Below are 26,554 nucleotides of genomic sequence, written 5' to 3' on the forward strand. Positions count from 1 at the left end.
CTGTCTCTGATAAAAGCTGGAACTTAAACCTTCTTACTGTAAGATACACTCATGTTCTGACAGGTATGAGGTGGATGCTCAGCCTGTATAGCAGCATCTTCCAAGAGCTGCTTCTGTACCTCAGGATTTTCTCCCAGTCGGAACAGACAACATGAATCAATTTCCATTCTTAAAATAAAAAAACAAAACCAGAGTTTGGCTTTAAGTTACCACTGTTTGGTGCTGTTAAGGTTTTGACTCTTGTTTTAAGTTTCCTTCCACCCAGGTGGCACGATACACAAGTTGAAATGTTGTCTTGGCTTTGCAACTCCTCACACACGTGTAGCACTTGTTAAAAGGAGTGGCTTGTAGATTTCATGTGTTAATCTTGTGAAGTAAATGCTCTTTAGTGAGTTGTCACCTCCTGACAGTCCACATATGAATGACATTAATATTGTGATGAAATTGCAGTAAAAGATTGCTTGAACTGCCCAGTCTCTACCCCTTCCTCATCGTTCGCTGTCAGTTGTAGATTACCACGTGTCACAGTGTACAAAATCCTATGTGAGCAGATTGCTGAATGCACTGCCATGGGTATTGCTGTCTGCAGGTTACACGCATTCCCACTGGAGCTCTGTACAGGAGTGCTTGGGCACAGTGGGATTCTGTGTCATGATTTGATCTAAGTAAAAGGTTTCTATTGTTGCCATCAAATTTTTGGCATGAATGCTCTAAGAATATTTGTCATTACTCAGTATGTATTATCTTGTTCTTACTGTGTTTCTGGACTAGTTTAGCTCTGTTTTACTTCCTCAGTGGATCCATAATATTAATTTTAACTATTACTTTCTTATTAATTCTGGTATTTATTTTTCTTCCATGCTGTTTCTGCTTTTATTGAAGCACTCGTTCTTGTGGAATGAGTAATAAAAAGCAAAAACATGTCATCTCTATTAATGAATGGGATCTGTTATCAGTTTGCCTTTTCAGGGTCTGGTAGCTGTTGCACACAAAAGAGCTGTTTTACTAAAGCTGGCAGGAATATTCTGTCATTATTCCTTCTCCTCTGAATGTCCAGTGGTTGACACAGATAATATTTAGGCTTGCATCATTTAGCTTCAAGAAAATAAGCAAGGAAATTAAAATTAAGGGTTATATGATTCCTCATTTCCATGTAAGCACCAGGGAGCAGTGAAGGACAGCTGCTGCCTGAGGGACAGGGTCCAAACACAGTAACCTGGCCAGCAGAGCAGAAACTGGTAGCTGGGCTCATCCCACCTCTGGCCAGGAATGGGGCAGCCGTAGCCCAGGCATGGGCACCTCGCTGGGGACAGGATGGACACAATTGGAGATTGGCCATGCTGTGGTGTTGCTGGGATGGGGACTGATGGCTCTAGAAGGTTGAAATAGGGTCCTGGACCCTAGACAGGGTAAGGGAAGCCGCAGGGTGCTGGACAGGAGTAGTGAGGCTTGGTGGTGCCTTTAGGACCTGACAGTGATATCTGAATCCTCTTATTGTTACAGTATTTATTAAGATTGGAAAGAGCTGGTTATAGCAAAAAGTGTACAAGAAAAAAAAGCAAGTGTGCTCCAGTCAAAACCAACTGATTCAACAATGTCCAGTGTTCCCAGACATCATCATTTGACTCTACTGCCTCATTGCTCCCGTTTTATTTTGCCATATATTTAAAATAGGATACTATATATGCACAGAGCAATTGTTTTCACCCTGTGGGTACCTCCTAACCACAGAGCACAGTCTCAGCTCCATCCCCACCCTTGGACCTAGTGGTTTTCATTGACCACCGATCTTCCCTGCCCCTTAAGGCTTGGAGCAGGGCAGTGGGAATCATCATGTTTAGGGAGTGGAGTGGAATGCAGGTTATGGAAATCTGAACCCTACTGGTTCCTCTCTCAGGAGTGACATTTCCTGGTTACTCTCCTAGAGTGGTTATTTCACATCTGTGCCATCCCAGTGCTCAGTCATTCCCAGTGTTCCTCATACATCTGGAAACTTTGTCATGTAGGAGTTTTAGAACTCAATATTCAAAATGGGTTAATATATACCAGTAAGTCATCTGACAACTGAAATGGTGCTCTTTTCTTTCCTTCCTTTGGTATTTTATGTATGACTCAAACCAACCTTCCCAAGCTTTTTTTTTCCCCTTTTATTTTGACCATTTTTTCAAGAGAAGTGAGATTGAGAGTTATCCCAGACCTGTTCATAACATAAAAATGGGAAACATAATCTTTAGGTTCTTCCGTGTGCTAGACTATGCTACAGTTCCATCAGAAACATTATTATTATTTATAATATTTTATAATATTTATAATAATAATTGGTATTTTTGTTATTTTTATTATTGTATTTTCTCTGTCTACATTGTTGAGAAAGTGAAATGAAGCAACTTCTCTTACCTGTGTCTTCCCCCATTAAAGTCAGCTCAATTTCAAGCAGAATTTGGCCTCTAATATTTAACTAGTTTCAACAATTTGTTTTACTTTGCACATGAAACAGTATGAAATAACTTCTATTCCTTTGGCTCTAACTGTAATTTTTTTTTTCTTCTCAATTAACCTTCAGTGTGGTATTTTCAAAATTCTTGGCAATTCTGTTATAAATGCATTTCCTTCTCTAAATTGTTAGTAATTCTCTTAGTATCTCACCTAATGAGAAAGCTGTGTCCTAGAAATTGATACATAATGTCTCGCTATGAATATTTCAGCCTTACAGCCTGAAAATCAGATCCCATGGCAGCAGAGAGGATGTTGTTGCCTAAAGCAAAATGAATTATAGTGTTTTGGGTCTGATTTCAAAGGCCTGATGGGGATTTTCATTTCATTTCACTGTTAATAATGTAGAATGTTTGCACACATAATATTTTTATATGTTTGGAGGTAACAGGAATTGTAAGATGAGTGATAGTCTTCACTCCCACAGAAGGTTTAAGTGAATCCCTTGCATTTTTATTTATTTAAGGACTTCTGCTAGGTGTTTTGGGGAGCAGCTAGGCTGTCTCTACCACATAGGTATCTGTCTTCTTTAGGTGGAAGTTGTGATGTAATTTATTTAACACCTCTGATGCTGTGCACAGGAAAATTGTGATGAATAGTTGTAGAAATTAATTATTAATTAATTGGCTTGCAACCATCTAGCTGTTCACTAAGTACCATTGCATGTACCTTCTATCACCATCTCTTTTATTTCCTTTTTTTTTCTTCTCCAGCTTTCTATTTCTTACCATCACTTGTTCTATGTTGATGAAAATCACATTTTTAATTCTTTGGGGACTGTAGTCTCTTACTGTTTCTGTATTAATCTTAGCAATTAATAATATTGAGGAGATCAATTACAACTTCTTTTCAGTAGGAAAAGGAGACCAAGAGATAAAAACATTTCTAAGTTCGTGGTCTGATTAATTTCTGAACATTTGCTCTGAAAACGCAAGGCAAGTCAAAGGAAATGACGTCAGAGAAGGTTAATATAGCCTTTTGTTGCTAGTTAATTCAAACTGGTGTTCATTGGTCTGGTTCTCTAGCACTGCTTTCCTACTTATTTGCCTGTCTTTGATCTGGTTTTGTTTGTTTGGGTTTTTTGCAGGTCAGAATTAGCTTCCTGCTGTGATGCAGTTCACAATTTTATTGCTTCTCAAAACAACAGCCCACTGGGAAGTAACATGAGTTACGAAGTGGACAGTAAAAAGACTATCCTCATTACAGAGGACATTTTTAAGATGCTGCCTGTGGTAAGAACTGTATCTTTACTTGTTATTGTAATCACAGCATCCTATATATATTTTGGGTTAGTAATTGAGATGCTTTGATTCCTCTGGAAGAGACCGTCAGCCCCTGCATGCACTTCTTTATTCACCTTGCAAGGTGGTTTTTCTTTTAAGCCTTCCTCTGCAGTGGTAGAGGCATCTACAGGGTATCACAGATCATAGATTGCAGGTAGAGTTGCTACAGAACATAAGCAGTGCCTGGCTTGGCAGCCAGCTGAATTCAGGAGCAAATACTCTGAGAATGTTTGCCTTGCTTTTATCATTCCCATTTTTAAAGGCATTTCAATCTGGAAGAACATTTCATATTCCTCATATGCCCATGCCATTTCCAGTGCAGGCTGGGGTATGTAAGTTATGAAAGCTGTTTTGGTGGTAAATCTGATACAAAACAGCACAGAACAGAATAGAATAGAACAGAGTAATTTCTGTTGGAAGGGACCCACAATGATTGCATAGTCCAACTGCCTGACCAATTCAGGGCTGACCAAGTTAAAGCAAGTTATTAAGGACATGGTCCAAATGCCTCAGACACTGACAGCTGGGGACATCAACCACCTCTCTAGGAAGCTTGTTTCAGCAATTGACCATCCTCTTGGTAAAGAAATGCTTCCTAATGTCATGTCTAAACCTGCCCCGGTGCAGCTTGGAGCGATTGTGATGTGTCCTATCACTGGATACAACGGAGACAAGATCAGCACCTTTCTTTCCACTTCCCTTCCTCAGGAAGCTGTCGAGAGCAATGAGGTCACCCCTCTTTTTCTCCAAACTATACAAGTCCAAAGCCCTCGGCCACTCTTCATAGGACATTCTATCCAGCCTTTTCACCAGCTTTGTTACCCACTGGGGCAGGGTGTTTGCAGCCAGACACACTGGTTGAGGAAAGGAATCAGACTTTGTAGCTCAGGATTGCAATAGACAAACAAGATCTTGAGACGAGACAAAGAGGTTGTATTTGGTTTCTTGAAGCTAAGAACACATGAGAGACCTCTTACCCATCTCTGACATTCTTGATTTGTGAGATCCCAGCTACCATGAGTCTAGTTTTTCCTGGTGCTGCTGTGAATCAGTCTTAACTAGCTTAATCATAATAGACAATATTAGTGGTTCCAAATTTAAACTGAGGGAAGAAAAAAGTAGTATGTTTTATGTGCACATATACATGCTAAGCTAGCCAGCATTGTCTGGCCTTTGTGTTCTCCTACTGTCCTTTCAAAATTGAACAAAATATTTGAACATGTTGTTTTGTAATATATTGCCAGGCAATATGATATTTGCCACTTTTGCCACACTTTTTGCCTTGTTCATAACAGTGTCGCTTGCTTTTCTTTGGGCAAGCTGATGAGAGAAGAAGGAAGGCTAATGCTTTCCATAAGCATTTTGACTCACTTTTACAACTGAATTTAATTTCTGCAGTCATGTATCCCAGCTGTTGGCCTCTGTTGAATGTCAGTGCTCCCACAGCAGAAGAGGTTGAGCAAGATACATGAAAAGTTTCTGAGGCTGGGATAACAGCCAGCTATAGTAACGTCAGCCTAAATAGCCAACAATTTACATTGATTGGCTAGGTCGTGAACTGTGCTGGTTCTCAAGCGGATGCACTAAGCTCCCACTCGGGTTCCCCACTGCAAGACAGCAAGCTGTAACAGGAAGAGGAGCAGAAAGGGTGAACAGCCAGAAACAGTAAGCTCTTCAGTGAGGCCTCCCATTCCCAAAGACTTAAGCCAGGGCATATCATTATCCTTTACAGCATCTTCAGGTTCCCCTGAATTCATTGTTCTGCTTCAAATGTAATTGTGTGATGACACAAGTGAGGAGAATTTGCAAAGTTACCTTCTATTAGCTGAGAAAGTAAATGACTGTATGACAACCCCCAGTGCAAAGGAAAATGGATAAATTTAAACTATCTTCAGTATAAATTAGTTCCTTAGCTTGTCAAGGTTTCAATTCACTACTAGACAGTTTTAGTGTTAAGTGTATTCGAAAGTTACCCAGTTTTAACAATCCAGTGTTATCCTCTCAAAGTTCTGATAGCAGAGGTAGCAGTTCTCTATCTGTTGATGCCTGGTTTTGGCTCTTGGCTGTCTAGGTTTGGCAATCCTGTCTGCTAAATGATGAATGCTTTTACTGGGATTTACCAGATTAAACCTGCAAGGGCAAATAAACACAAAGAAATAATCAAAACATTTATAAAGAATTGGCTGCATCTTTTTATTTGTTGCAGTCCTCTCCACTTTCAGTCTATCCCTTCAAGAACTGTGCTGTGGTTGGAAATGGAGGCATTCTGAAAAATTCCAGCTGTGGAGCTGAAATCGATAGTTCTGACTTTGTGTTCAGGTAAGAGCTGCTTCGTCTTCCTGAAGTGTGTCCAACATTTTTAAAAACTTGGCAGGGTTGGAAGTGTGCCAATGCCAGTTTGTAGCAATGAGGAAGGATCTTGACAATTCTTTATTTGTGCCTCTTTAAGGATACTTCTGCTTTGTAGTTTTCAGAATGTTGCTTTCTAATTAAAGAGCAGGCTGGATGGATACATGTATGATCAGTGATTGCAAAGACACCTTGCAGTCATGTGAAATGTGATTATCTGAGAACCTGACATTTCTGGTCATTTAACAACCTTTAAGAATTTAATGTCACATGTAGATCTCTGGTTTAACAAAGTGTTTATTTAGCTGTAGTTTGGCTCACTCATGTAGTTACTTAATTGCCCCGATATTTGTTTCATCTTCTGTTACTCATTTAAAAAATTAAGCATCTATTCAAGTAGCTTTTTTAATCTCCCTCTATAGACTGGGAGAAAACCAGGTGCACTCCTAGTGTAATTTGGCCCACTCTGTCAGTATGTGACTCACTGTTTGTAGTTCATGCAAAGAAACAGCAACAGAGGGAAGGTTCTTCTCTCAGTGATGTCCAATACAGCATGCTAAATTTTGTTTCCTTTTCTTAGTTTTTGCCTAATATTTAGACTTTTGAAAATCTAAAAAAAACCCTCCAATTAGACAACTGTTTTAATAAAAATGGGAAATCTGTGTACTAAGATGATAAACTAAGTGACTGAATTTAAAAAAATGCTGTCTTTACATATTACAGAAATCACTGTTTCTACGATAGGACAAGTTATGCTGTTGTTAGAAGATGTAGTAGAAGACTTTCAGCAGAAAAGTATCGTTTAGGCAAGAGGGGCAATACTTCCTAGCAGCTAGCATAGGGCTTTCATAGACTGGCTCCTCCTGGGATTTTGACTGTGCTCCTGGTTTGTGATACAATTTATGAAAATGAGGTCTCTGTGCCCTATTTTAACCATCTGTACAGTAGATTAAATATTTTTACTAGAAGTGCTGTAAGCCTTAGTTAATATTTGTAAAGTGCTTAGACATCCCTGGGAGCTGACGTGAAAGTGTCATTGTACAAGAGAGGAATTTGCAAATAATAACTCTAAAGCATTTCTGGCGCACATCTGTTTAAGCAAATGTTTCTCAATTTCAGGTGTAACCTCCCTCCAACCACAGGAAACGTTAGCAAAGATGTTGGCAATAAAACAAACCTTGTGACTGTTAATCCGAGTATCATAGCCCAGAAGTGAGTACTGCTGCAAATCTGTTTCTGCACGATGGTGTATAATTGTTTGATATGATTTAGATTTTCATGGAAATCCACTGGGATACCAGCATAGAGAGCAGTGCATGTAAATACCTCATTAAGACTTCGTTTCCATGTAAAATATGTACTAGTCTAAATGGAAATCTTCTAAACCTGGCCTTTTTTGTAGCATAAAGGAATCATCAATACCTAGATTAGCAAGAGCCTTGGCTGATATTAGTTAGCAATTTATGGCTGAGTAAAATTGGTGATTGTAAGCCCAAGCCTCTTCTTTTTTCGCCCATGACCCTCATGACCCCAAGCATTTAGAAAGGAATTGTAATCATAAATCAGGAAAGCCTGGAAATGCGTGTCCAACTCTATCAGCAGGTCTGTGAGCACACGTTCTTAGGTAATGAGCTTAGAGGCTGTTCTGATGAGGGCTGTTTCCTGAGAGGCCCAGTTTCTGTAATCCATTTTTTCAATCCCTATGAAAGCTGCTTGCTCACACACTTTTTTCTCAGCAGAGGTGGGTTTTTTTTTCGCCTTCTTGATGAAAAGAAAATCTAATAAGGCCAGCCTGACTAATCTGACATCTTCAGCAGGCTGGAACTGCAGCTTATCTATGAAAAGGACTGCTGTGCCATGTTATTTACTGCTTGCTAATCTTACTGTATCTTATTGTCTGTCATAACTGTATTGTCAAAAAGACAACATCAGGCAGAGCTTTTTTTTTTCTCCTTGAAAGGAAGAAGGAAAAAGTACAGTGAGTACATAGAAATTACTATCAGGCATTTTTCATTGATTCAGGGATAGAACTTCATTTTTTGCAATGAGTACTAACTACGTTAATGCTTACCCAACCCTTTTGACTTTAATGAAGACGAATTATTGCTTCTCCAAAAATAGATTTAGCTTATTGATGCTAGTGGGGCTGCACAAGAATATGAGGAAGGGAAAGTGTCCAATGACTCAGCATCCTTGGTGACTACTGCCCTGATCCACAATTTTTCTGAGCTTAATCAAAGTGTTCTGCCACAGCTGCACTCATTTTTTAGCCAAATCAAGTCACACTAGGATTAATAGGAGTTACACTGAAGGAAATAGGAGATAAACCTGTGGGAGGATTAACTGAGATTATAAAAGGATTTTATGATTTTAAAAAAGTATTTATTTAAATATTCAGAAAAATCTGTAAATGCCTTTGAAGAAGAAGCAGGAAGCAACTTGGTACCATTTGAAAGAACTAAGTTCGTTTCTTCTCTCAGAAGACCTATTGGGACATTATTCCCTGTAATTTCAAACTCTGTGTTTGCACACTGGCTTAGTCTGATGTTATTGTTAAGGTTAATCAGCTTTTGAACTGTGTCTATCAGGGTGTACAATGTAGGTGTCCTAATGGAACTGGGCTACACTTCTCCTTACAGTGGCAGAGCTGCAAAGGAGATTGAGACAAAGTTGAGTTGTCCAGGTTTCTAGCTAAGGAAGAAGAGAGATTTGATTTCTGTCCTGGAAGCTCAACACTTTACACTGAGTAAAAACAGAAAATTCCTGGAGGCCAGAAATTCACCCTTCAGCCGCTTTTCCTAGACACAGGCTCAGGCATTTCTTGCTTATTTTGGCTGCACGGCTCTTGCATGCGCAGAGGTTCAGGGTCAACAGGAGGACCTGAGTCTCTCTCATTCATTTTGTTTCAGAGTCTGGTGGTAATGGCACTTTTCTGGGAAGCAGAAGCTGTAAGTTTAAACCCCTTCAGGTTGAGAAAAGGTGTATCACTCCTTGCACTAATTTAGTTGTGCAAGAGGTAGTTCTTGTGTGAGTGGTTTGAATAGAAATGGCAGTGCCTGCTGTCCTCCAACTTGAAGTGCTGCATGAAAAGAGGGTTTGAACCTACTCAAGCTGTGAAGAGAAATGAAACCAATTTTTCCAGCTTCTGCTGGAGCCATTTGTGAAAAGTGGACTCTGGTAGCCTTTGAAAGGTGAAAATACACTGCTCAAATAGACAACTACCTGGGAAAGAGGACTCTGTGCTTTGAGTCCCAAAGGGGGTGGAAGCTCCATATGTTTAGGTGATTCAGAAAGTCAGATCTGTAGAGGACGTGAGTTGAGTGACCCCCTTGCTTGTATCACGTCTCGGATAACTTGGGAGTTTAACTAGTACATTTGGGAGCACAGGGGCGAGAACTAAGTCTCTTTGCCCTTTTTGGGGGACTGAAAGCATCTGAGAATAAATTCTCATCATTTGTGAAGTTAGAGCTCTAAGTCTTTATAGATCTCCATGTGTTGCTTTTGTAGTTGAAGGACATAAACAGGGATGCCTATATTTTTAGGTATTTTAAAAGTATATCAAATGCAGCTAAAACCCTGCAAAACTTGAGCACACACTAATCTTTAACACGCTAAGACTGCTCATGCATCCTTGGATTTCCACACAGGGCAGACAGAGATTTTGAAGAGAGATTCTTGTATACCTATTGATGTAAGAAACACATTCCACAAACACATACAGTACATATTGTAGTGCATGTATTTTTAAACAGAGGAAGTATGAACACAATATTTTTTTGCATTCTTCTTAATTTCTTGATCAATTCTGTAAATAGGTCCTAGTCTCATTAGCAGTGAATTTGATCTGCTTCAGTATCTCCTGTGTTGCCAGTTCAATCCTATTTAGTGTGTTCTTGTTAGACAATAGTCAGATTTTCATAGCTGCACATATGACAACTTATAATAGGGTGATAGGAATTTGCAGTGTAGACAGTCTGAACTGGTGCAGCAGAGTTCATAATGCATCTTTGGAAATGCAGTTGGGCTGTTTTGGTCTGTAATGTTTGTATCAATACTACATTCCATTCCTAAAATGTTGTGCTTTGCAGATACAACAAGCTCAATGAAAAGAAGACACAATTTCTGGAAAACATTGCAGTCTATGGAGATGCTTTTCTTTTACTGCCGGCATTTTCCTTCAGAAGCAACACGGCCACTTCTTTTAAAGTATACCACACTCTGAAAGAGTTCAAAGCAACGCAAAGGGCAATATTTTTTCACCCCACTTATCTGAAAAGTCTTGCCCAGTTCTGGAGAACTAAGGGTGTGAAAGCCTACCGGTTGTCATCTGGTTTTATGATCACTAGTGCTGCTCTTGAGCTGTGTGAGAATGTGAAGCTCTATGGCTTCTGGCCTTTCTCAAAATCCACAGAGAAGATGCCAATCAGCCACCACTATTATGACAACCAGCTGCCTAAACCGGGTTTCCATGCAATGCCCAAAGAATACAACCAGATCCTTCAGCTTCATGGCAAAGGCATTTTGAAGTTGCAGTTTGGTAAATGTGAATCAGATTAAAAAGGTAGGTCCCATTCTTACCACATAAAATGTCTTTATTTCACTAATGTGCCAAGGGAAAACTTGATTTACAAAGTGTGAGTCTTTTCTTCCTTAGAGAGATGTTTCTACCTTGCACTCAGTGAAAATTGTATTCCTAAATAAGTGAAAGATTGTATCTTTCTGAATAAATATGTATCACAGAGTTGAGAAATATTTTCTAAATGTGAATATTAGATAGGGAGCATAGCTAAGTACAGATTACCCACATAAATCATAGTCAGTCAGCTGTGTCTCCTTATCTCAGATACATGTCTCTGCCAACCTATGTTTGGCTTCCTATCAATTCCCAGGAGCCAGCCTCCTTTGAGAATTGCTTTATTAAAGGCATTCACACATTGTGATCTCCAAAAGGAGATGCCTAATCCTGGCACAGCCTTTCCAGATATATACAGAGAGCAGAGTAAGGATGAGGATTGTTCCAGGAGGGGGAAGCATGCATCTATGGCCTCGTTCCCTCTTGTTAGGTACAGATCCGAGCCGTGTGCGCTCACGGCCCGGGGCTGCGGAGCAGCTTGTGGACAGCAGTGAGGGAGCTGCCATACACTACAGCACATCTTGCTGAGCATTTTACCTTGAGGCAGCTCAGAATCTGGGAGTTACAAATATAGGATGAAGTGTCATTCCCTTTCCTCTGGTCTTTCTGTCCCAACCCCTTGGAACTCTACCTTCTGTGTGTTGCCTCAGAGACATACAGCACAGTCTGGCCTCTGACCTTGAGCCAATTTACTGTGTACACACTAGAGATGACTCTGAAAAGATTTGTCTGCATGTTTTGCATCTTGATTTTCCCTTTTGACAAAATAAGACCAATTTGCCTGAGTACTTCTTCATCTTTTAAGCTAACTCAGAAATTCCTGAACTCACAATACTGTTGTCAAAGTCACTCTATTTTTCCAGGGGGTTCAAGTTAATATAATAGTAAGTGAAGTGTACAGTAGAACTGCCATTGTATACAATATGCTTTAATTGGACGGATGTAATCTCATGACAGTATCACTCAAGTTAAATAAAATAAAATAGCATCATCTTGTTCCAGCCAGAAATCTTAAGCTTAAAAGCTTGGGGTGCTTTTCTTCTGGCTAGGTTCTGAAATGTATTTGAGAATATCCTTGTTGGTGTTTAGAAAATGTGTTGTCAGAGATACATTCACACTTAGTTTATCATCAGAGAATGCTAAGTTTTAAAGTAACAGATTGCTAGTACCAGGAAGGCACAATTTTATTCAGTTTCAAGGAGTTTTTCAAGAAATAGAAAAATAAATGGCTTTCTGATTATTAGAATAATATAAAACCTGTAAGAAAGAACCTGGAATCCACCTAGTGAATCCATTCTCCTAGTCCATGGCAGGAGATTACCTAGGAGGCATTGAATTGTATATATATGCAGTTTCATGTGGCTAAGGTATGCTTTTTTTGGTTGTAAAAGATTGCAGAATATTGGAAAGGTTAAGAAATACATAATGTATTTTTTCTTAGTGGCTAAGCTGTTGATATCCAGCAGTTTTCATCATATTTGTTATTCCTATAATATAAATCATTGGAGACAGACTGTGTAATTTTAATTGTAGTAACTACACCAGCTAAAAAAATTAAAGGCAGCTCTTCAGAAATATTTACTCTAGAGAGAAGCAGATAGAAGCCACAAAAATGTTTAAGTATCTGTATGTGTTAATTAAATGCTGTCCATACTTGACAGACTGAAAATCACTTGTGGCCAAATTTGCCAAATAAGCTGTAAAGAAAAAAAAACATAAGAAGAATAAGTTGTGCTGCCCTAATTTACACTTATATTTACTAGGAGAAAACCAAAGAAATTAAATGCTTTCAGTATGAGCTACCATTCTGCTAGTATTATCAACTATTAGAGATAATTGAAATTCTGTAATGAGAATATTTCACTGAAGATGACCTTTTCTAAAAATTGAATAATCTCCTTTCTCTTTTCAATTTCCATTATATGTTCTTCTCCATGCTCTGTGTTCTTCCCTCTTAGTGGGTAGCTGGAGGTTCCTTACACCAGTGGGTGCCCACAGAAGGCTCAGGCAGAACCTCCCACACACGTTACTGGGACGCAAAAGTTTGCTGCTGTAAATAAGTGAAGGAAGCTTCTCTGCTGCGAACACCTATAGGGAGAGTATAACTGCATCCTAATAAATAATTTTTGGCAATATTGCTCCTAAACACCATCCTTGACATTGGGAAGGTGAATTTTCCTTATTGGATAGAGAGAATTGTCAGATGTGAGAGACCTATAGAGTCCCACAGTGTGGGAAATTCTGCCTTAATATCCTCTCCTGTACCTTTATGATTATGTACAACAGACATGTACAGGCTGTCACTAAAGTAGGTGTCCACCTATCACAGGGGGTCAAATGGAAAATGCAGCAACAGCAAAATCTTGAAATATGATTAAAATAATTATCTTTATTATTTTGTATTAGATTACCAAATAATTTTTGCTATATGGCCCTGCAGCTGGAGGAAGTCTTGTTTGTTCATTGGTTTAACCTGATAAGCCTGAAGGGCATGTCATTAGCTTCAAGTAAACACAGGTTCAAGGAGCGGAAATGACCTGATTCATATTTAAAAATAGAAAAAAAACCCTGAAAATCTGATTAGAAAAATTGTCAGATGATAAATTAATCAGACTGGCAAAAATTTGATTGCCCAGAAGCCTGGCTAAAATGCAAATTTTGTCTGTCCGAGAATCCATCAGGTTTTCTCTTTGCTAGGAAAAGACAGCACGGAAGATGAGTATGTGTTTCTTTGACATACAGAACAGCAACATTAAGCAGCTGCTCAGAGGAGTCAGTCACCACAAAAAAAAACCACACAAAGGAAGAATGAAACTGAGACTCTGAGCCTGGGGAAGTCAATAGTGTTCAATTTGTCTGAGCAGAAGGACTGAGGGAGGAGGGCTTGAGCAGAGGTGTGCTGGTGATTAGGAAGTAAGAATTGCTGAACCTTCCACTGTGTAAGTGTGTCTTACCTGGAAAGTAAAAAGTAGGTATGGGTTTTTTAACTCCAGCCAAACGATTACATGCAATCTATTTCTGACAGAGAGCAGCAGTGACTCCTTCCACTCAAGGTGCAGCTGCCAGAGCAGCATCCTGTAAAGCAGGGGGATGCCTGCTTACTTGCTCAGGAACTGACATGAAAAAGAGTAATTTCGTTCCAAACTCTGTCCTCATGTGATGTTTTTTTAATCTTGAAATTTGCTGCAACCAAGTAAGTGATAAATACTGTTACACATAACCTATTTATAACAGTAGAATGCCAACATGAGCTTAAATTCTGTTGAAATTCCTTTATGCTTGTGGTGTCCTGGTGTAGCTAGAGAAATAGGAGCTACCCCACAGTTCACTTTCAATTACCTTGAGAAAAATTATACCACATTTTAAAATAAGGATGCCTCTGGATTCCTGTCAGACAGCCGAATTTCAGACTATCCTTGACTTGGGCAAATATTATCCGATGTGAAATTATTAGATACTGAAAGAAAGGTTTTCTGCCTTAGAATCCCTGCAGTACAGCTTTTAAGCACAGACTTCGCTCATGCATTTGGTGAACAAAATTTACGTGTTAAGAATAATGTCAGTAATTAAACAAGTGGAGATAAATTGCTTCTGATTTAGTTAAAACCTACCAGAATAGAAAAGTATAGATTAAATCAAATTAGAATTTATGTTAGATTTCAATTCAAATGAAGAAGTATATACATATCTAGAAGAATTCTGGTTTGGTTTTCCACAGCAGAACTATCCTGTTGAAGAAACAGAATAATTGCAATCTCTAGCTATTTCAAAATATGAGTAGATAATATAATTTAGAACATATCCATATTCAGATTGGCAGTGGATGTGTCCCCATGAAGACACTGGCTAGACCTCGGTTAGCTTAAGAAGCCTGAAGAGTGTGGAGCAGGTGGGGTAAATGTGAGCGGTTCTGGGGATCTTCAAATGAAGGAGTCCTCCTTTAGAAAGAGCAGATGCTTGAGTTACACCAGGCACGAGCATTCCAGCTTAACCAGGAGGATTCTGAGAGCCTGTGATTCTGTATAATGTCACAGACTCACAGTCTGAAATACAGATGAAAAGCAGATGCAGAAAGTGCAATGCATACACAGAAGACTAAACTATTGGCTTCTTTCAAATATAAAAAGCGGATTTTCTACTATACAAGAAATACCAATAACATATTTTATTGTTTTAATTCCAGAGTGATGATCCTAAGGAGACAAACGCAGCAGTTCGGTGTTGGATTTGATCTGATGTGATTTTGTGAGCATTAAATTGCATTATTACAATAGAGAAATATTTTACACTTGGGGAGAAAACGAAGTGGATTTTTCACACAGTGACTGCTACATTTACAAATTTTGAGTGATCATTTTTTAAAATAATGAAGTAATGATTATTTGAAAAATTCTGAAACTCCTTACTCTTGGTTTAATGGTAGAAAAGCACAATCTCAGGATGGTGGCAATATGTGACATTCATCGTATTTTGCTTCTTAGAGGATCATTAAAATATTTTGACATAAGATCTCTGGTTTTGTTGATATCACATAATATAGGCAAGAGTTTCTGTATGGTGGCTGCATGAGTGAACATTTTCAGTTAAAAACTTCATCCTGCAAATACTGGCATTTGTCTACATGAGAAAAGTGATGAGAAGAGCTGCAGAGGAGTAATTAATTCAGAACCATGTCATTCTTAGTTTGTCCCAGGGTGCACAGATGAGAAAATCCCTGAGGTTAGAGGTAGTTAAGTGGTTTATGGGCTTTCATTTTTTGAGCAATAGATGATGCTGTGGATTTAATGGGATCACTCATATGAGTAATGTTAATTCTGAGAACAAGTATATGAAGCACCAGAGCTGTATAATTATTTATAAACCACTTTACTTGCTTGTTTTCTTGTCTAGAGTCCAGTTTAGCTCCAAATGAGGACAGTGAACCTGGTTCCACACTACAGTCCCCAGAGTCCTGGTAGGGCATGACTTTGCACACACTCTTGCCATTCCAGCTCTGTCTTGGCTGATACATGAGACAGAATTTCCATTAGAAAGATGATGGGTACCAAGCCTATAATTCAGTTTCTTTTCATGTAGTATAGCTTGTATCCATATGTGACTATGATAATGAAACTGCACTAGGCATTATTAGAAGAATGTTCCTCTTACTATCAACCCCCAGCTCTTCAACACCAGGACGTATGAGAAAAGTGACTACCTTCACTTAATTTATAACTGTGCAGTTCTTTAAGTTTTCCATGCAGTCCAAGAATACACGTGGAGCAACATCCTCCAACAAGAGAAAGTGAAATATCAGCCCAGTGGAAAGAATCACCTTTTCATTTACAAGAACTATGTCACACCATGACAAGCAGTTGTACTCTAGCCTTTACTGTTTATATGCTTATATGTTCTACTGCAGAAAAAAAACCCAACCAAGCAAGCAAACAAAATTTTAAAATTTTAATAATCAGATTCTGTTAAGAGTTTCACTGACTTTTTTTTGAGAGTCCTTTGAATGGTCAGTTCAAAGATAGGGTGTCCTTTTTCTTTTACAGTCAGATACTATCAGATATTTCATTTACTAAAACTCCTTTTGCTACTGCAGCATTAAATCCCAAATCAACTGATTTAAAGAGCATTCAGTATTCCACTCTTCGAGGATTACATCTGCAAAAAAATTCCCACTTAAATGAATTGCACCTTATGAAATAAGGTTCAAAAAAGCCTTTTAAATGTATACCTCATAAGAGCATTACTGCATTGTAATATTTGAAAGCTTACCTTGCAGCAGTTTTATAATCACATAAACACTCCTGGAAGCATTAGAATCAATCATTGGGGTTACAGGTCTGTTGATTGAAACACATTCAGCATCTGGATCTATTTCCAGGATAATGATACCAGAATCCAGTATTACTCCTACCCAAGCAGAAGTGTCCATAAATTCTGGCTGCAAATATCAGCAGTAAAGTCCATTTTTGAAAATAAGGGGTTTTAAAAATTACATAGTGATTTGGGGCAATAACTGATGCCACTAATACACATGTGGACCTGTGAGTGTCAGTAGAGCCTTTAACAGAAACAAAGACAGCAGAATTGAGCTGATGAGTCCATCTGCATTACCAGGTGGTGACTGAAAGAGGGGAGCACAGGGGTTTGATTTACTTTGATCTGTTCCAGTCCCAGCACCAGAATCCACATTTTTTCTTCCCCAGCAGTGAGATTTTTGCCATTTTCTGGCTACAGGCATCTGCTGCTCATGTGCAGAAAACTGGCTGCTGCAAGAACCTGCATCCATGTTACGAGTGTTATGGATGATTGCCTACTGCAACATCCTAGTTATAGATCAAAGACAAATTTGCTCCCAAAAAGAGCATCTCCTCTGCTATAAATCACTCACATGGAGTGTTTTTAGTAGAAGCTGTGCAAAGTGATGTAGTTGTCCTTTGGGTGGTGCAAACAGCTGAGGTTGAGGAGAACCTTGCTGCATTTCTTCCAGAGAGGCAAAGGCACACCTCTGTTCACATAAGGACTGTAACTTATTCCAGTCTAGTGTAGAGCAGTGAGGTGATCCTGGCTGTGTAGCAGTTACATGGTTTGCCTTGGGGAAAATTCATACATCTTTTAGAGGTTCTTGCATTGTATCCAGAACAACTGCAAATGTTCCATGTGTACATAGAGATAATGTAAGATCATTCATTGCTCAGACTAAATTCAATTAACTACTCAGCATGAGTAAAGGGGCAAAACCTGGTTGTGTGAAGTAGAAGATGGGGAGAGGAGAAGATGAAATTTATTTTTAGCAAAGAAGCAACTTTTTTCAAAAGCACTTGTTAGTACCAGATTTCATTGTTTCAGTGAAGAAATGTAAACAGTGTACCATGACACGCCATGAAGAGCTGAAGTTACTGTGCATCTGAACTATTTCTGTGCAGCTACACTATTTGAAACACACGTGTATTAGTAACTGGAAAGGTCATCAGAATACATTTTAGGAGAGGTTTAGCCAAAAAGAGGAAACCTATTCTAGCCTTGATGAAAAGAGGTATTAACTGAAGGAATGTGGTGTAGCACTCACAAATGAGAGCAAATAGAAATTTCTGTAGTATGGACAGCCACTGACTTTTTAGCACTGTTTCCATGAAGTTTAAATTTGCCAGTGACCTGAAGACCTGATCTTCCCTGCTTTCAAGGCTCTCAGTGATTTGTGTGGAAGATGGGGCTGATAAGAAATGCGTGAAGGAATTGTTGGTCTTTCCTACCCTTTCCTACAAATGCTCTTAACTCTCCATAGAATAAAAATACACTCTATTAGACTTTAGATTAAGAACCTCAGGCCTTGCTCCAGACATGAAGTTATTATGAGATGTTAGTTGCATCCCCTTCACTGTACAGGAGGGCAGACATTTTACTCAGCTTTATTATAACTACTCGTGCTGTGTGCTGGCCGGGTTGTGCTAATTCAGGCACAGGCTGGGCAAGTTAATAGTGGCATTTCTGCATCACAGGGTATAGTTAGAATGACCAAGACTTTCTGAAGTACATTCACTGTGGGAAATGATGTTTTCTTGGATAGCTGAATAAATTATTTCTTATTTATTTTACATCTGTGCCAGGTTAATAATAATAAATTGATTTTGTACCTGGCTGGGTATGTTTATGACACTTTTGTAAGACTGAGCCAACATCAGTTTGGATTAAGGATTCTTGACCAAAGGTTAGGAAGGACCTTTCAGTTTCCTCTATTTCACATGAGGAATATTCATTTTTAGGGATTGTGGGCCTCCAATGCTGTCACATGCTGTGGAATGAATATTGAGATTAAATAGCTTTCTAAAGATAGAAACACTGGCAATGTGCTAATATTTCCACTCTACCTTTGCAGAAGCTGACAGTGTCCTTGCACAACTGCATCACACCATCCTTTGATTAAAGCCCGCCTGGCTGCTTTTATTCCTTTTTCTCCTCTGAATCTCTAATGTTGCATCCTCTTTCAGGATTCAGTGCTGCCTTGAGTTGGTTATTTGTCTTTACCCTGTGGAGTGCTATGCAGTCCTGTTTAGTGTCTGTTAGGGAGTTTGTGTGACTGTGAATCAAACACTGCTGTGCTTGCAGCATAGTAAAACATGCTCTAAGCGACCGCGTTTACACCTCAGGGAAGGCTGCTTGGTGTGATATTCACGTTGCCTAACTGGAGGTGCTAAAGTTGGAAAGCAAAGGAGCCGGTAAGACCATGCAGGTGAGATTGTAGGGACACAACAGGCACCATTTGTTATCCAGCAGCTGTTGGACAGACCCAGAGTCCCCTGAAAGCTTGACCAAGTCCAGAGGTAACATCTCTGAGGGTCTGCCTGGTCAGAAGGGAGAGATGGGCCCCTGCAGGGGGGATTGGCAGCACAGCAGCTCTTCTGGTGGGCCGGAGCCCATCTCACCCTGTGGTGCCAGAAGGTGCTTAAGGCACCTACACTATGGACTCTTGGTGCCTACACTGCTGATTATTGCTCACCCTTCTCTCTTTCCCATTACAGTCATTTTAACAAGCTGTTGACCACCGGCAGATTAAGAAATGATAAGCAGAAAAATTCTTAGTTCACTGATGGTAAACTTGCATAAACTTGCTTGTTATTCAGCATGCCTCTGCTTTCAGTCTCTTCTAATCCCAGCATCTAAGACAGCATCTGCAGAGAACAGAGGTGAACAAGGCCTGGGCGGTTTGAGACCAGTTGCTCTCATTTTGATTCTCTTTCCTTTGTACAGTAGTGAGATGACTGACATACCAGCATGCTTGACAAAAGATGAAATTCTCTGTCTTGTGTGACTCAGAAAAAGAAACTAAATTATCTAGGTGACTTTGAACCTTCTGTGGCTCTCTAAATTACTGGCAAAATATTCCTATTGTTAGGTATTAGTTGATTTTATTCAGTGCAAGTACATGGATCAGTTAATTGATCTGGGTTAATTGATCATGTACAGCTTGAGCCTGCACAGACTCCGTGGTGGAGCTGCAGCCTAACAAGGCAATCGAGGTTTAGATCTATTTGACCTAGAGATCTTTTTTTGTTCTGTCAGTTGCTCTCCTGTGACAAATTTGTGGAGGGAGGTCCTGAATATCCATGCAGTATCTCCTCCAGGGACACTCAGGTCCACAAAACACACATCCACCTGTATGTGATCTGTGAGACTGTGAGATCAAGCTCAAGGAATATTCTGTGGAGTGCTTTATTCTGAAACAGCCCTATCTCAAACAGCTGATAGCCACTTGTTGCGTACTTTGAATCAGTAGACTTCTTACACATGAGCCTTTTAGTTAAACATATCTTAGTTTAAAATATTCAAAGCTAGGTAATCCTTTATCTTGTGGTACTTCAGCAGCAGATCTCTTTAATCTCCAGGTCTGCTAGCCAACAACAGTGCCAAGGGGGCGTGTAGTTACTGTAGAAGGCCCTACTCTCTTTAATTCTGTCATTTTAGACAGGATCGTCATTCTCTGAGTTTCTGGACAGACAAATTTCAAATGCTGCTAATCTCTCAGGGGAAATCCTTAAGGCTTTTCACCTACAGCATACAACAAGTGGGCAGATTTATATTTATTAAGCTTTGTTCCAGATTTTCATAAAGTATTTAATTGGCTCAAAATTATCATTATGATCAAGTAGAGCAGAAACGCTCCGCAGCATGCCACTAAACAAAGGGACTATTGCTGTTATTTCGTGGTCTCCTTTCATAAGGGCACATTTCAGAATACCTTCCTATTCTGAGAACGCGGCGCACCAGAGGAATGACCCGGGGTTACTGGGTTACAGCTACAGGGGTAGCAGCCCATCAGTGTGCTCTCAGTGTCAAGCAAATTCCAGTAGTACAGCGAGAGCTTAACATGATGGGAGAACATCAGCTTGAGTTTGCCATCGACCAAGGAGTAAGTGCAGTACTGTGATGTGGATAGAGCTCACATCACTCTGAGCAAGAGCAATAACTGCCCTTGGGTGGCAGGTGCTGGCAGATACTGGTTTAAGATGAAAACAGTCTGGCTGTGAAACACAAGGAGTGGCATCTTCATGTTGCCATCAAAAGAACATTCAAAAGAACATTTGCTAAATCCTGATGTACCTTCAGCAATACATCAGTGTTTGTTGCCGCACCTGGTACTTCTGTGTCTTGTCTTTTTTTCATCCCTCTTTTCTCCAGTGAGGGAGAAAACTTACAGTGCATGATGGAAGTATTTAATGATCCTATCATGGTTTCAAGGCAAGAGCCCATCAGAATGAATCATGCAAATAGTTGTGACAGGATAGATCTATTGTCAATATTGCTGAGTTTAAATTCCTCACAATTCACTTTCATCCCTGACAAGAGGAGATTCTTTACAGCAAGTCTGTAGGTCAACAACATGCTAGGCTTCTCAGCTCTTGGCTTGGCTGTGAGATACCCCTAAAAACACCTCCTCCCTGGTGTATTTATTGTCAGTGTTTACAATACAAACCCATTCTTGTGACACTGAAGTGTAGCAGCTAACATTTCTGCATTTTTATATGCACTATTTATATAGTAGCTTTATATGTATTCTTTATGTTAATATTCTTGATATTCTTTTGTTTGAGTACCTAATTAAAATTATTTTAAACATTATTCTTTTTTAATGCCACCGGAGTAAAGTGTGTGGAAAGTTACATAATGTCACCTAAAAAACCAGTCATACAAGCCAAAATAATTTTAAGGGTATTTGACTGATTTCTGGAGGAGTTTTTTTGTTAGTCATGTGGACACTTGCATCTTAGATTTACCTTTCTAAGATAGGCCTAAGAGGCAACCTCCACTTCTGATTTAGTTCAAGATCTGCAAGTGACAAAACAGGTGAATGGAGAGGTCCTACGCAGGGCTGCTCCTCAGGGATGGCAAATGTGTGGCTTTTCTTTTCAGAGACTCATCCATGTGTCATAATGTAATTTCTTAAAGTTACCATGCTAGCTTTTGCCCAGAGGTTTTGTTGTCTCTTAAAATGTGTATTGTTTGCATTCATTTGAGCTCCATTCTTTCCAATGCAATTGTCAAAGCAGAGCTTATTCCCCCATGGAGCTGGTATAATTGTGCTCCTCCACATGCACCAAGCTCTCTGCGAAGCTACTAGTGTAGGCTCTGCTACTGCTGTTCCAAAAAGGTTCCTCAAATTCTCTCAGTGCTGAATTTATTTATGTTTTCAGATGTGAACTTGGTATTGTCTGAGTAGAATGTGTGCAGCATAATATAGAAATGTCTCTGCGCAGGGTTTAGGAGGAGGCAGGAGCCCCTCAGCCGTGTGTGTGCTTTTATTACAGAAAAACAAGATGAAGTTGTATTGTTGAGTCATTTGTTACAGCTGATTTAATTTGTACTTTGTTTTCATGTTTTAAGTGCCTGCTGATTTTTTTGTCAAGGAGGCAATGGTTTCACTGTTACAAGGCATACTTAGAATTCTGTACTTGTTACCTGTTCTGTAATAGAATATTTTTGCAATTTATGTTTGGAAATAAAGACTTATTAGGCATAATTGTGGTGGGTTTTTTTTTCTTTTGTGAATTTCTGAGACTAAACAATCAAAAATATGTCTCCTGAGGCCAGCAGCATAGGAAATGCATTAGTCTGAATCCTCTGGAACAGTATCAGCAACTGACAGTAGAAATGCGGACAGTTCCTTAAGATTGTGCAAGGAAGAAAGCAAGCTTTGCTTAAAAGCAGGTATAGGGGGTTGGGGCACTGGTGCATGTGTAAACATCTCTTGCTTAAATGGTACCTTCAAGTGGTTTCAGTCTTTTGTGTTCTTGAATGGCAACACAATTAACCATCTTCTTTTGCTACTTCTAATGACTTGAAATACTTTTCAAAAATTACTTATTGAAGAAATGTCAAACAAGGAAAGGAACCAAACAAGAAAACACAATTGTTACCATCTTCCTCTGAAAATAGCTCTTAAATTTGAAAACTATCTCTAAGAATAAGAAAATGCTTCAAAAACAATGATTAATGGAAAATGTTTAAACTATAGATGCAAAAAATCTTTTATACAAAATACTGACTTTGTATAAAATACTTTTTTATGCAAAGTACCTACATGTCTGATAGATGTGTATCTAGTAGATTTCTATGTATATTTTAGTCGCTTGTGTTGGGATTTTTTCTTAATATAGGTTTCGGTCACATACAAAGATGCTTGTAGTGAATGAATTTCAAACAGATAAAGTTCAGAGAGAGAATTTTCCTTCCGAATGTTTACTTTTTACTTTTGGGCAGAAGGCAGCTGTAAAACAACTGTGCTGCTTACTGTGACTTCTCCAAATAGAAGCTGACTGCCTCGTTGAATTGGGTCAAATATGTACATGCAGCTGTTTGGTGAGGAGGACTGTTATCCTTTAGGGCCCCCTAGGGACTGAACTGCAACTGCCAAATTTTATTGCAGACAGAACAGAGGTTTAGAGCGGAAAGCTTTTATTTGGGCTCATGGACCATCAAGTGGCTTCTGCCCGAAGATTAAGATCTGGATCTTTGTGGCCTACCTCCTTCCCACAGTGCATGAGTCTTTCACTGATGATCAGAACCAAAGGGTTTCTTTTGTTTGCTGTGCTGATAGCTGGAATTGCATATATGAGTGATGCAGATGCAAATGTGTCCTCATAATCAGAGCAAGTTCTAAATCAGAAGTGTGATTTCTGCTGAGGAAAGTGTCTTAGATTGAGCTTAGCCATCTCAAATATTTATGAACAGCCAGTGTTTAAAGAGAGCACTGCCAAGTGATTAGGACTGCTTGTTCCAAGCACAGAACAACTGAGTGCAACCGTAGACAAAGCATTGCCTTTTTGTTAATACCTGGTTTAGAAGGGAAGCAATCTGGGAAAAGTGAGCTGGACAAGAGGAGAGTGGGAGGGAAGTGGTTGTGCACTGAGGTTATGCCTGTCACGTTAGTTGTTGTACCTCTGGATCACACCAAGCACAGGCCATGCTCCTAGGGATAGGGCACCTACCATCAAGATGGCATTCCTGCTGTAGGAAATGCTTGGTCACTGGTGTTAGAAGGGCTTTAGAGGCAATGCTCCGAAGAGCAATTATATGGTTCAAGAGCAGGTTAAGTTTTCCTCTTGCCTCTGTTAGGCAAGAAGTGTCATGTGAAGATTTTACAACATGAGGGCACTGTCTTAGTCCAGAAGAAGAGAATGGCCAAAGTCCACCAGCTGAAAGCCACAGCAGTGGGCTAGGGGATCTGGGATCACAGCCACAGCACAGCCAGCAGCTGGAAAAATACACATATGGGCTGAGGAATCATCAGCATTTTAAAAGGTGGGGAGAGATTGCCTCCTTCTCAAGGATCCCAGTATGCCCATGTTTTGGTAACTACATATGCCTGGGTTTTGAGATACATGGCTAAGTTTTAGCTTGCTTCTTCCATCCTGTATCAAGTGTCTGTCATCCTCACTCTGCACCAGAGCAAATTAATACTAAATAGGAATGTTAAGGTCTCATGGCCACTGCAGACTGATAGATGGAGCCATCTGGTTAATAGAAATACCATAATGAAAGCATTAGTTCTTAAGTATAGCACTTCAGATCTTTTATCATGTTAGTGAAAAAAAAGAGGCCACAGCGAGGACTGAATTTAGGCTGCTGTCTGTTTTCTACAGCACAGGGAAGCAAAACTGAATTAGTCCAGGAGCTCACATACTGCTGCTGTCATTGGAGTAAGAAATGCTGGATGTGCTGGGAAAAATATATAAGCATTAGAAATTGAATAACTTTCACATTTGAAATTACTTTTACTAGGTAATTTGAGAGACTTTTAAGGCAAAAATATTCTGAATTTTAAGCACAATGCTGCTTATGTAAATCCAACCCTGCAGGGACATCGGTTCTTTTTGTTTAGCTTTTAATCTTGTAAGGCCGAAAATTGCTCTTTTATTAGGTGTAGAGTTTTAATAAAGTAAAATCATTCAGTAAAGGTCCCTCAGTTTGAACTGCCCCTTTAATACTGATAGTTTCTCTGAAACAATATGCATTGTGCAACACCTGCTCTGATACCAAGCAGGATCCCAAGAGTGGGCTGCAGCCTCCCACTGTGTGTGCCCTCTAACAGAGCATGGGCACAGCTCCTGCCTCTGGGCTGCTACCAACCCCCACACTCGGGTTCCTGCCTGGAAGGTAGGAATGATGGGTCTGAGTCACCTGTAGGAGGGGAAGGAGTTGAGGTGGGTGGTGGCATGCTGCCTCAGTGAATGTCCTGAAGTTGGATTATGATATAAAAGAGAAGCAAAAGGACTCAACCTGGCTGGATTTTAAATTAGTTGGTTCTCTTTAAAAAACAAAACAAAACAAAACAAAACAATGACAAAAAGAAAAAAAAAAAGAAAAGAAAAAAAATAAAGGTTTTTGCACTCTCAGAAAAGGCTTCAAGGCTGGATCAAAAAAAAGACAATGATGTTCTTGTTCTCTGAGGCATTGGAGTAGAAGAGTAAGAGACAAAGTTTAACATACTCTGGATATGCTTGTGTGTGACACATCATGGAGAAACGTTACAAAGGAAGGATGAGGGGGTGTAATTATTAAGTGGCAGAGGGAGTGACCTAAAATGGAAGACTTCAGTACTCTGGCATTGAATTCACAGTTCTCCATCAAATGTGGGTGTAAAATAACTGCTTTTTAAAAAGCCAAACATGTTGAAGTACTGAATGGGCGAGAGTGGGAGGTAGATGGGCACCTCACCTTGCTGTAAAGCTGAGTGAGGTGACAGGAGTAAATAGCCCCAGACTCATCTCACCACCCACAGTCTCCAGTTCAGGGTAGGGAGACTTGTATGCCAAGGTCCATGGTCCTTAAGTGCAGAAGGCTCCTTCATAGTCAGGGTGACTACTTTATATATACATTCCTACATCATAAACACCTACATTTATTAGATCTGTCCCATCATGTCCTACACTTTCCCTATCTACATTGAATGTTTTTTCAACAGTGTTGATCATAGAGCTCTGAACTCTGTTGGCCCTATTCACTTCACTGTAATACAGATAATTTCTAGGATGAAATCTCTCTTCTGGAATACATGTAACATCTTTCAGAAGAGTCTAAAATAGGAACTCTAAGAACATTAACTTAGAGCATTTTTCAAGTTCATCTTACTTGCAGTCCATTAAAGTGAAGTGACAACTGAGGTGTGACATGTAGTAATTATACTGATTGTGTTGTATGTGCTCTGCAGGAGCCGAATGATTTGCTGAGGATATTAATTTCAAAAGTCAGACAGCAAAGGATCAACTGAGACGAAAAATCACTACAAAGTGACCTCAGACCAGGGGAAAAGGAAGAGAGGGGAGTGTGGCCCAGCTGAAGAGTTCAGTGCTGTACAGTCTAGCAGTGAACAGAAGCATTTTGACACCAAAGGTGGTTTCCATGGAACTGACTGCAGGTGTCATCACTACAGTTCAGTCACCACTGTGGGTTCCCTTTATGGTCTTGGAGAGAAGTGGAGTATAATACAACTGGCTTGTTTAGGTGTCTAAATTAGCATGTGATAAATCCTAGATTCCCTGGTTTATGGAGAGAATGTGTGTGTGTGCTGGCCCATAGTTCAGTGCTCCACCCTGAGGGAGGGGGTGAAATGCAGGTGCAACCCCAGACTGAGCTACCACTACCTTATTCATACACAGCCATGGCTGAGGCCTGATCACTACCCTGTGGCATTTCACCTGGAGAGCAGGGAAAGAGTAGCTAAAGAGCAGAGTGTATAGCATCCCTTAGAGACTGCATATAATGAGATCAGGTTGATAAGGACTGTCTGAAAGAAAATAGGTATAGATTA

The 26,554-nt window shown here is 39.6% G+C and overlaps 1 protein-coding gene across 3 annotated transcripts in view; it reads left to right on the plus strand.

Moving 5' to 3' along the window:
• ST8SIA6 (ST8 alpha-N-acetyl-neuraminide alpha-2,8-sialyltransferase 6) overlaps positions 1-26,554 on the plus strand; it is a 52,385-nt gene that overhangs the window by 23,697 nt on the left and 2,134 nt on the right. For 2 of the 3 annotated variants that reach the window (XM_082282993.1, XM_082282995.1), the window contains exons 5-9: positions 3,581-3,725; positions 5,983-6,095; positions 7,245-7,337; positions 10,214-10,686; positions 14,942-15,442. In XM_082282993.1, coding sequence (XP_082139119.1) covers positions 3,581-3,725; positions 5,983-6,095; positions 7,245-7,337; positions 10,214-10,682 — 820 coding nt within the window. In that variant the 3' untranslated portion in view covers positions 10,683-10,686; positions 14,942-15,442. Of the gene's footprint in view, positions 1-3,580; positions 3,726-5,982; positions 6,096-7,244; positions 7,338-10,213; positions 10,687-14,941; positions 15,443-26,554 lie in introns of those variants that run through there. The other variant, XM_082282994.1, reaches the window with a different exon arrangement.

This window comes from Coloeus monedula (genome assembly GCF_965178545.1).
Source record: "Coloeus monedula genome assembly, chromosome: 1".
In the NCBI taxonomy this organism is placed as follows: Eukaryota; Metazoa; Chordata; class Aves; order Passeriformes; family Corvidae; genus Coloeus; species Coloeus monedula.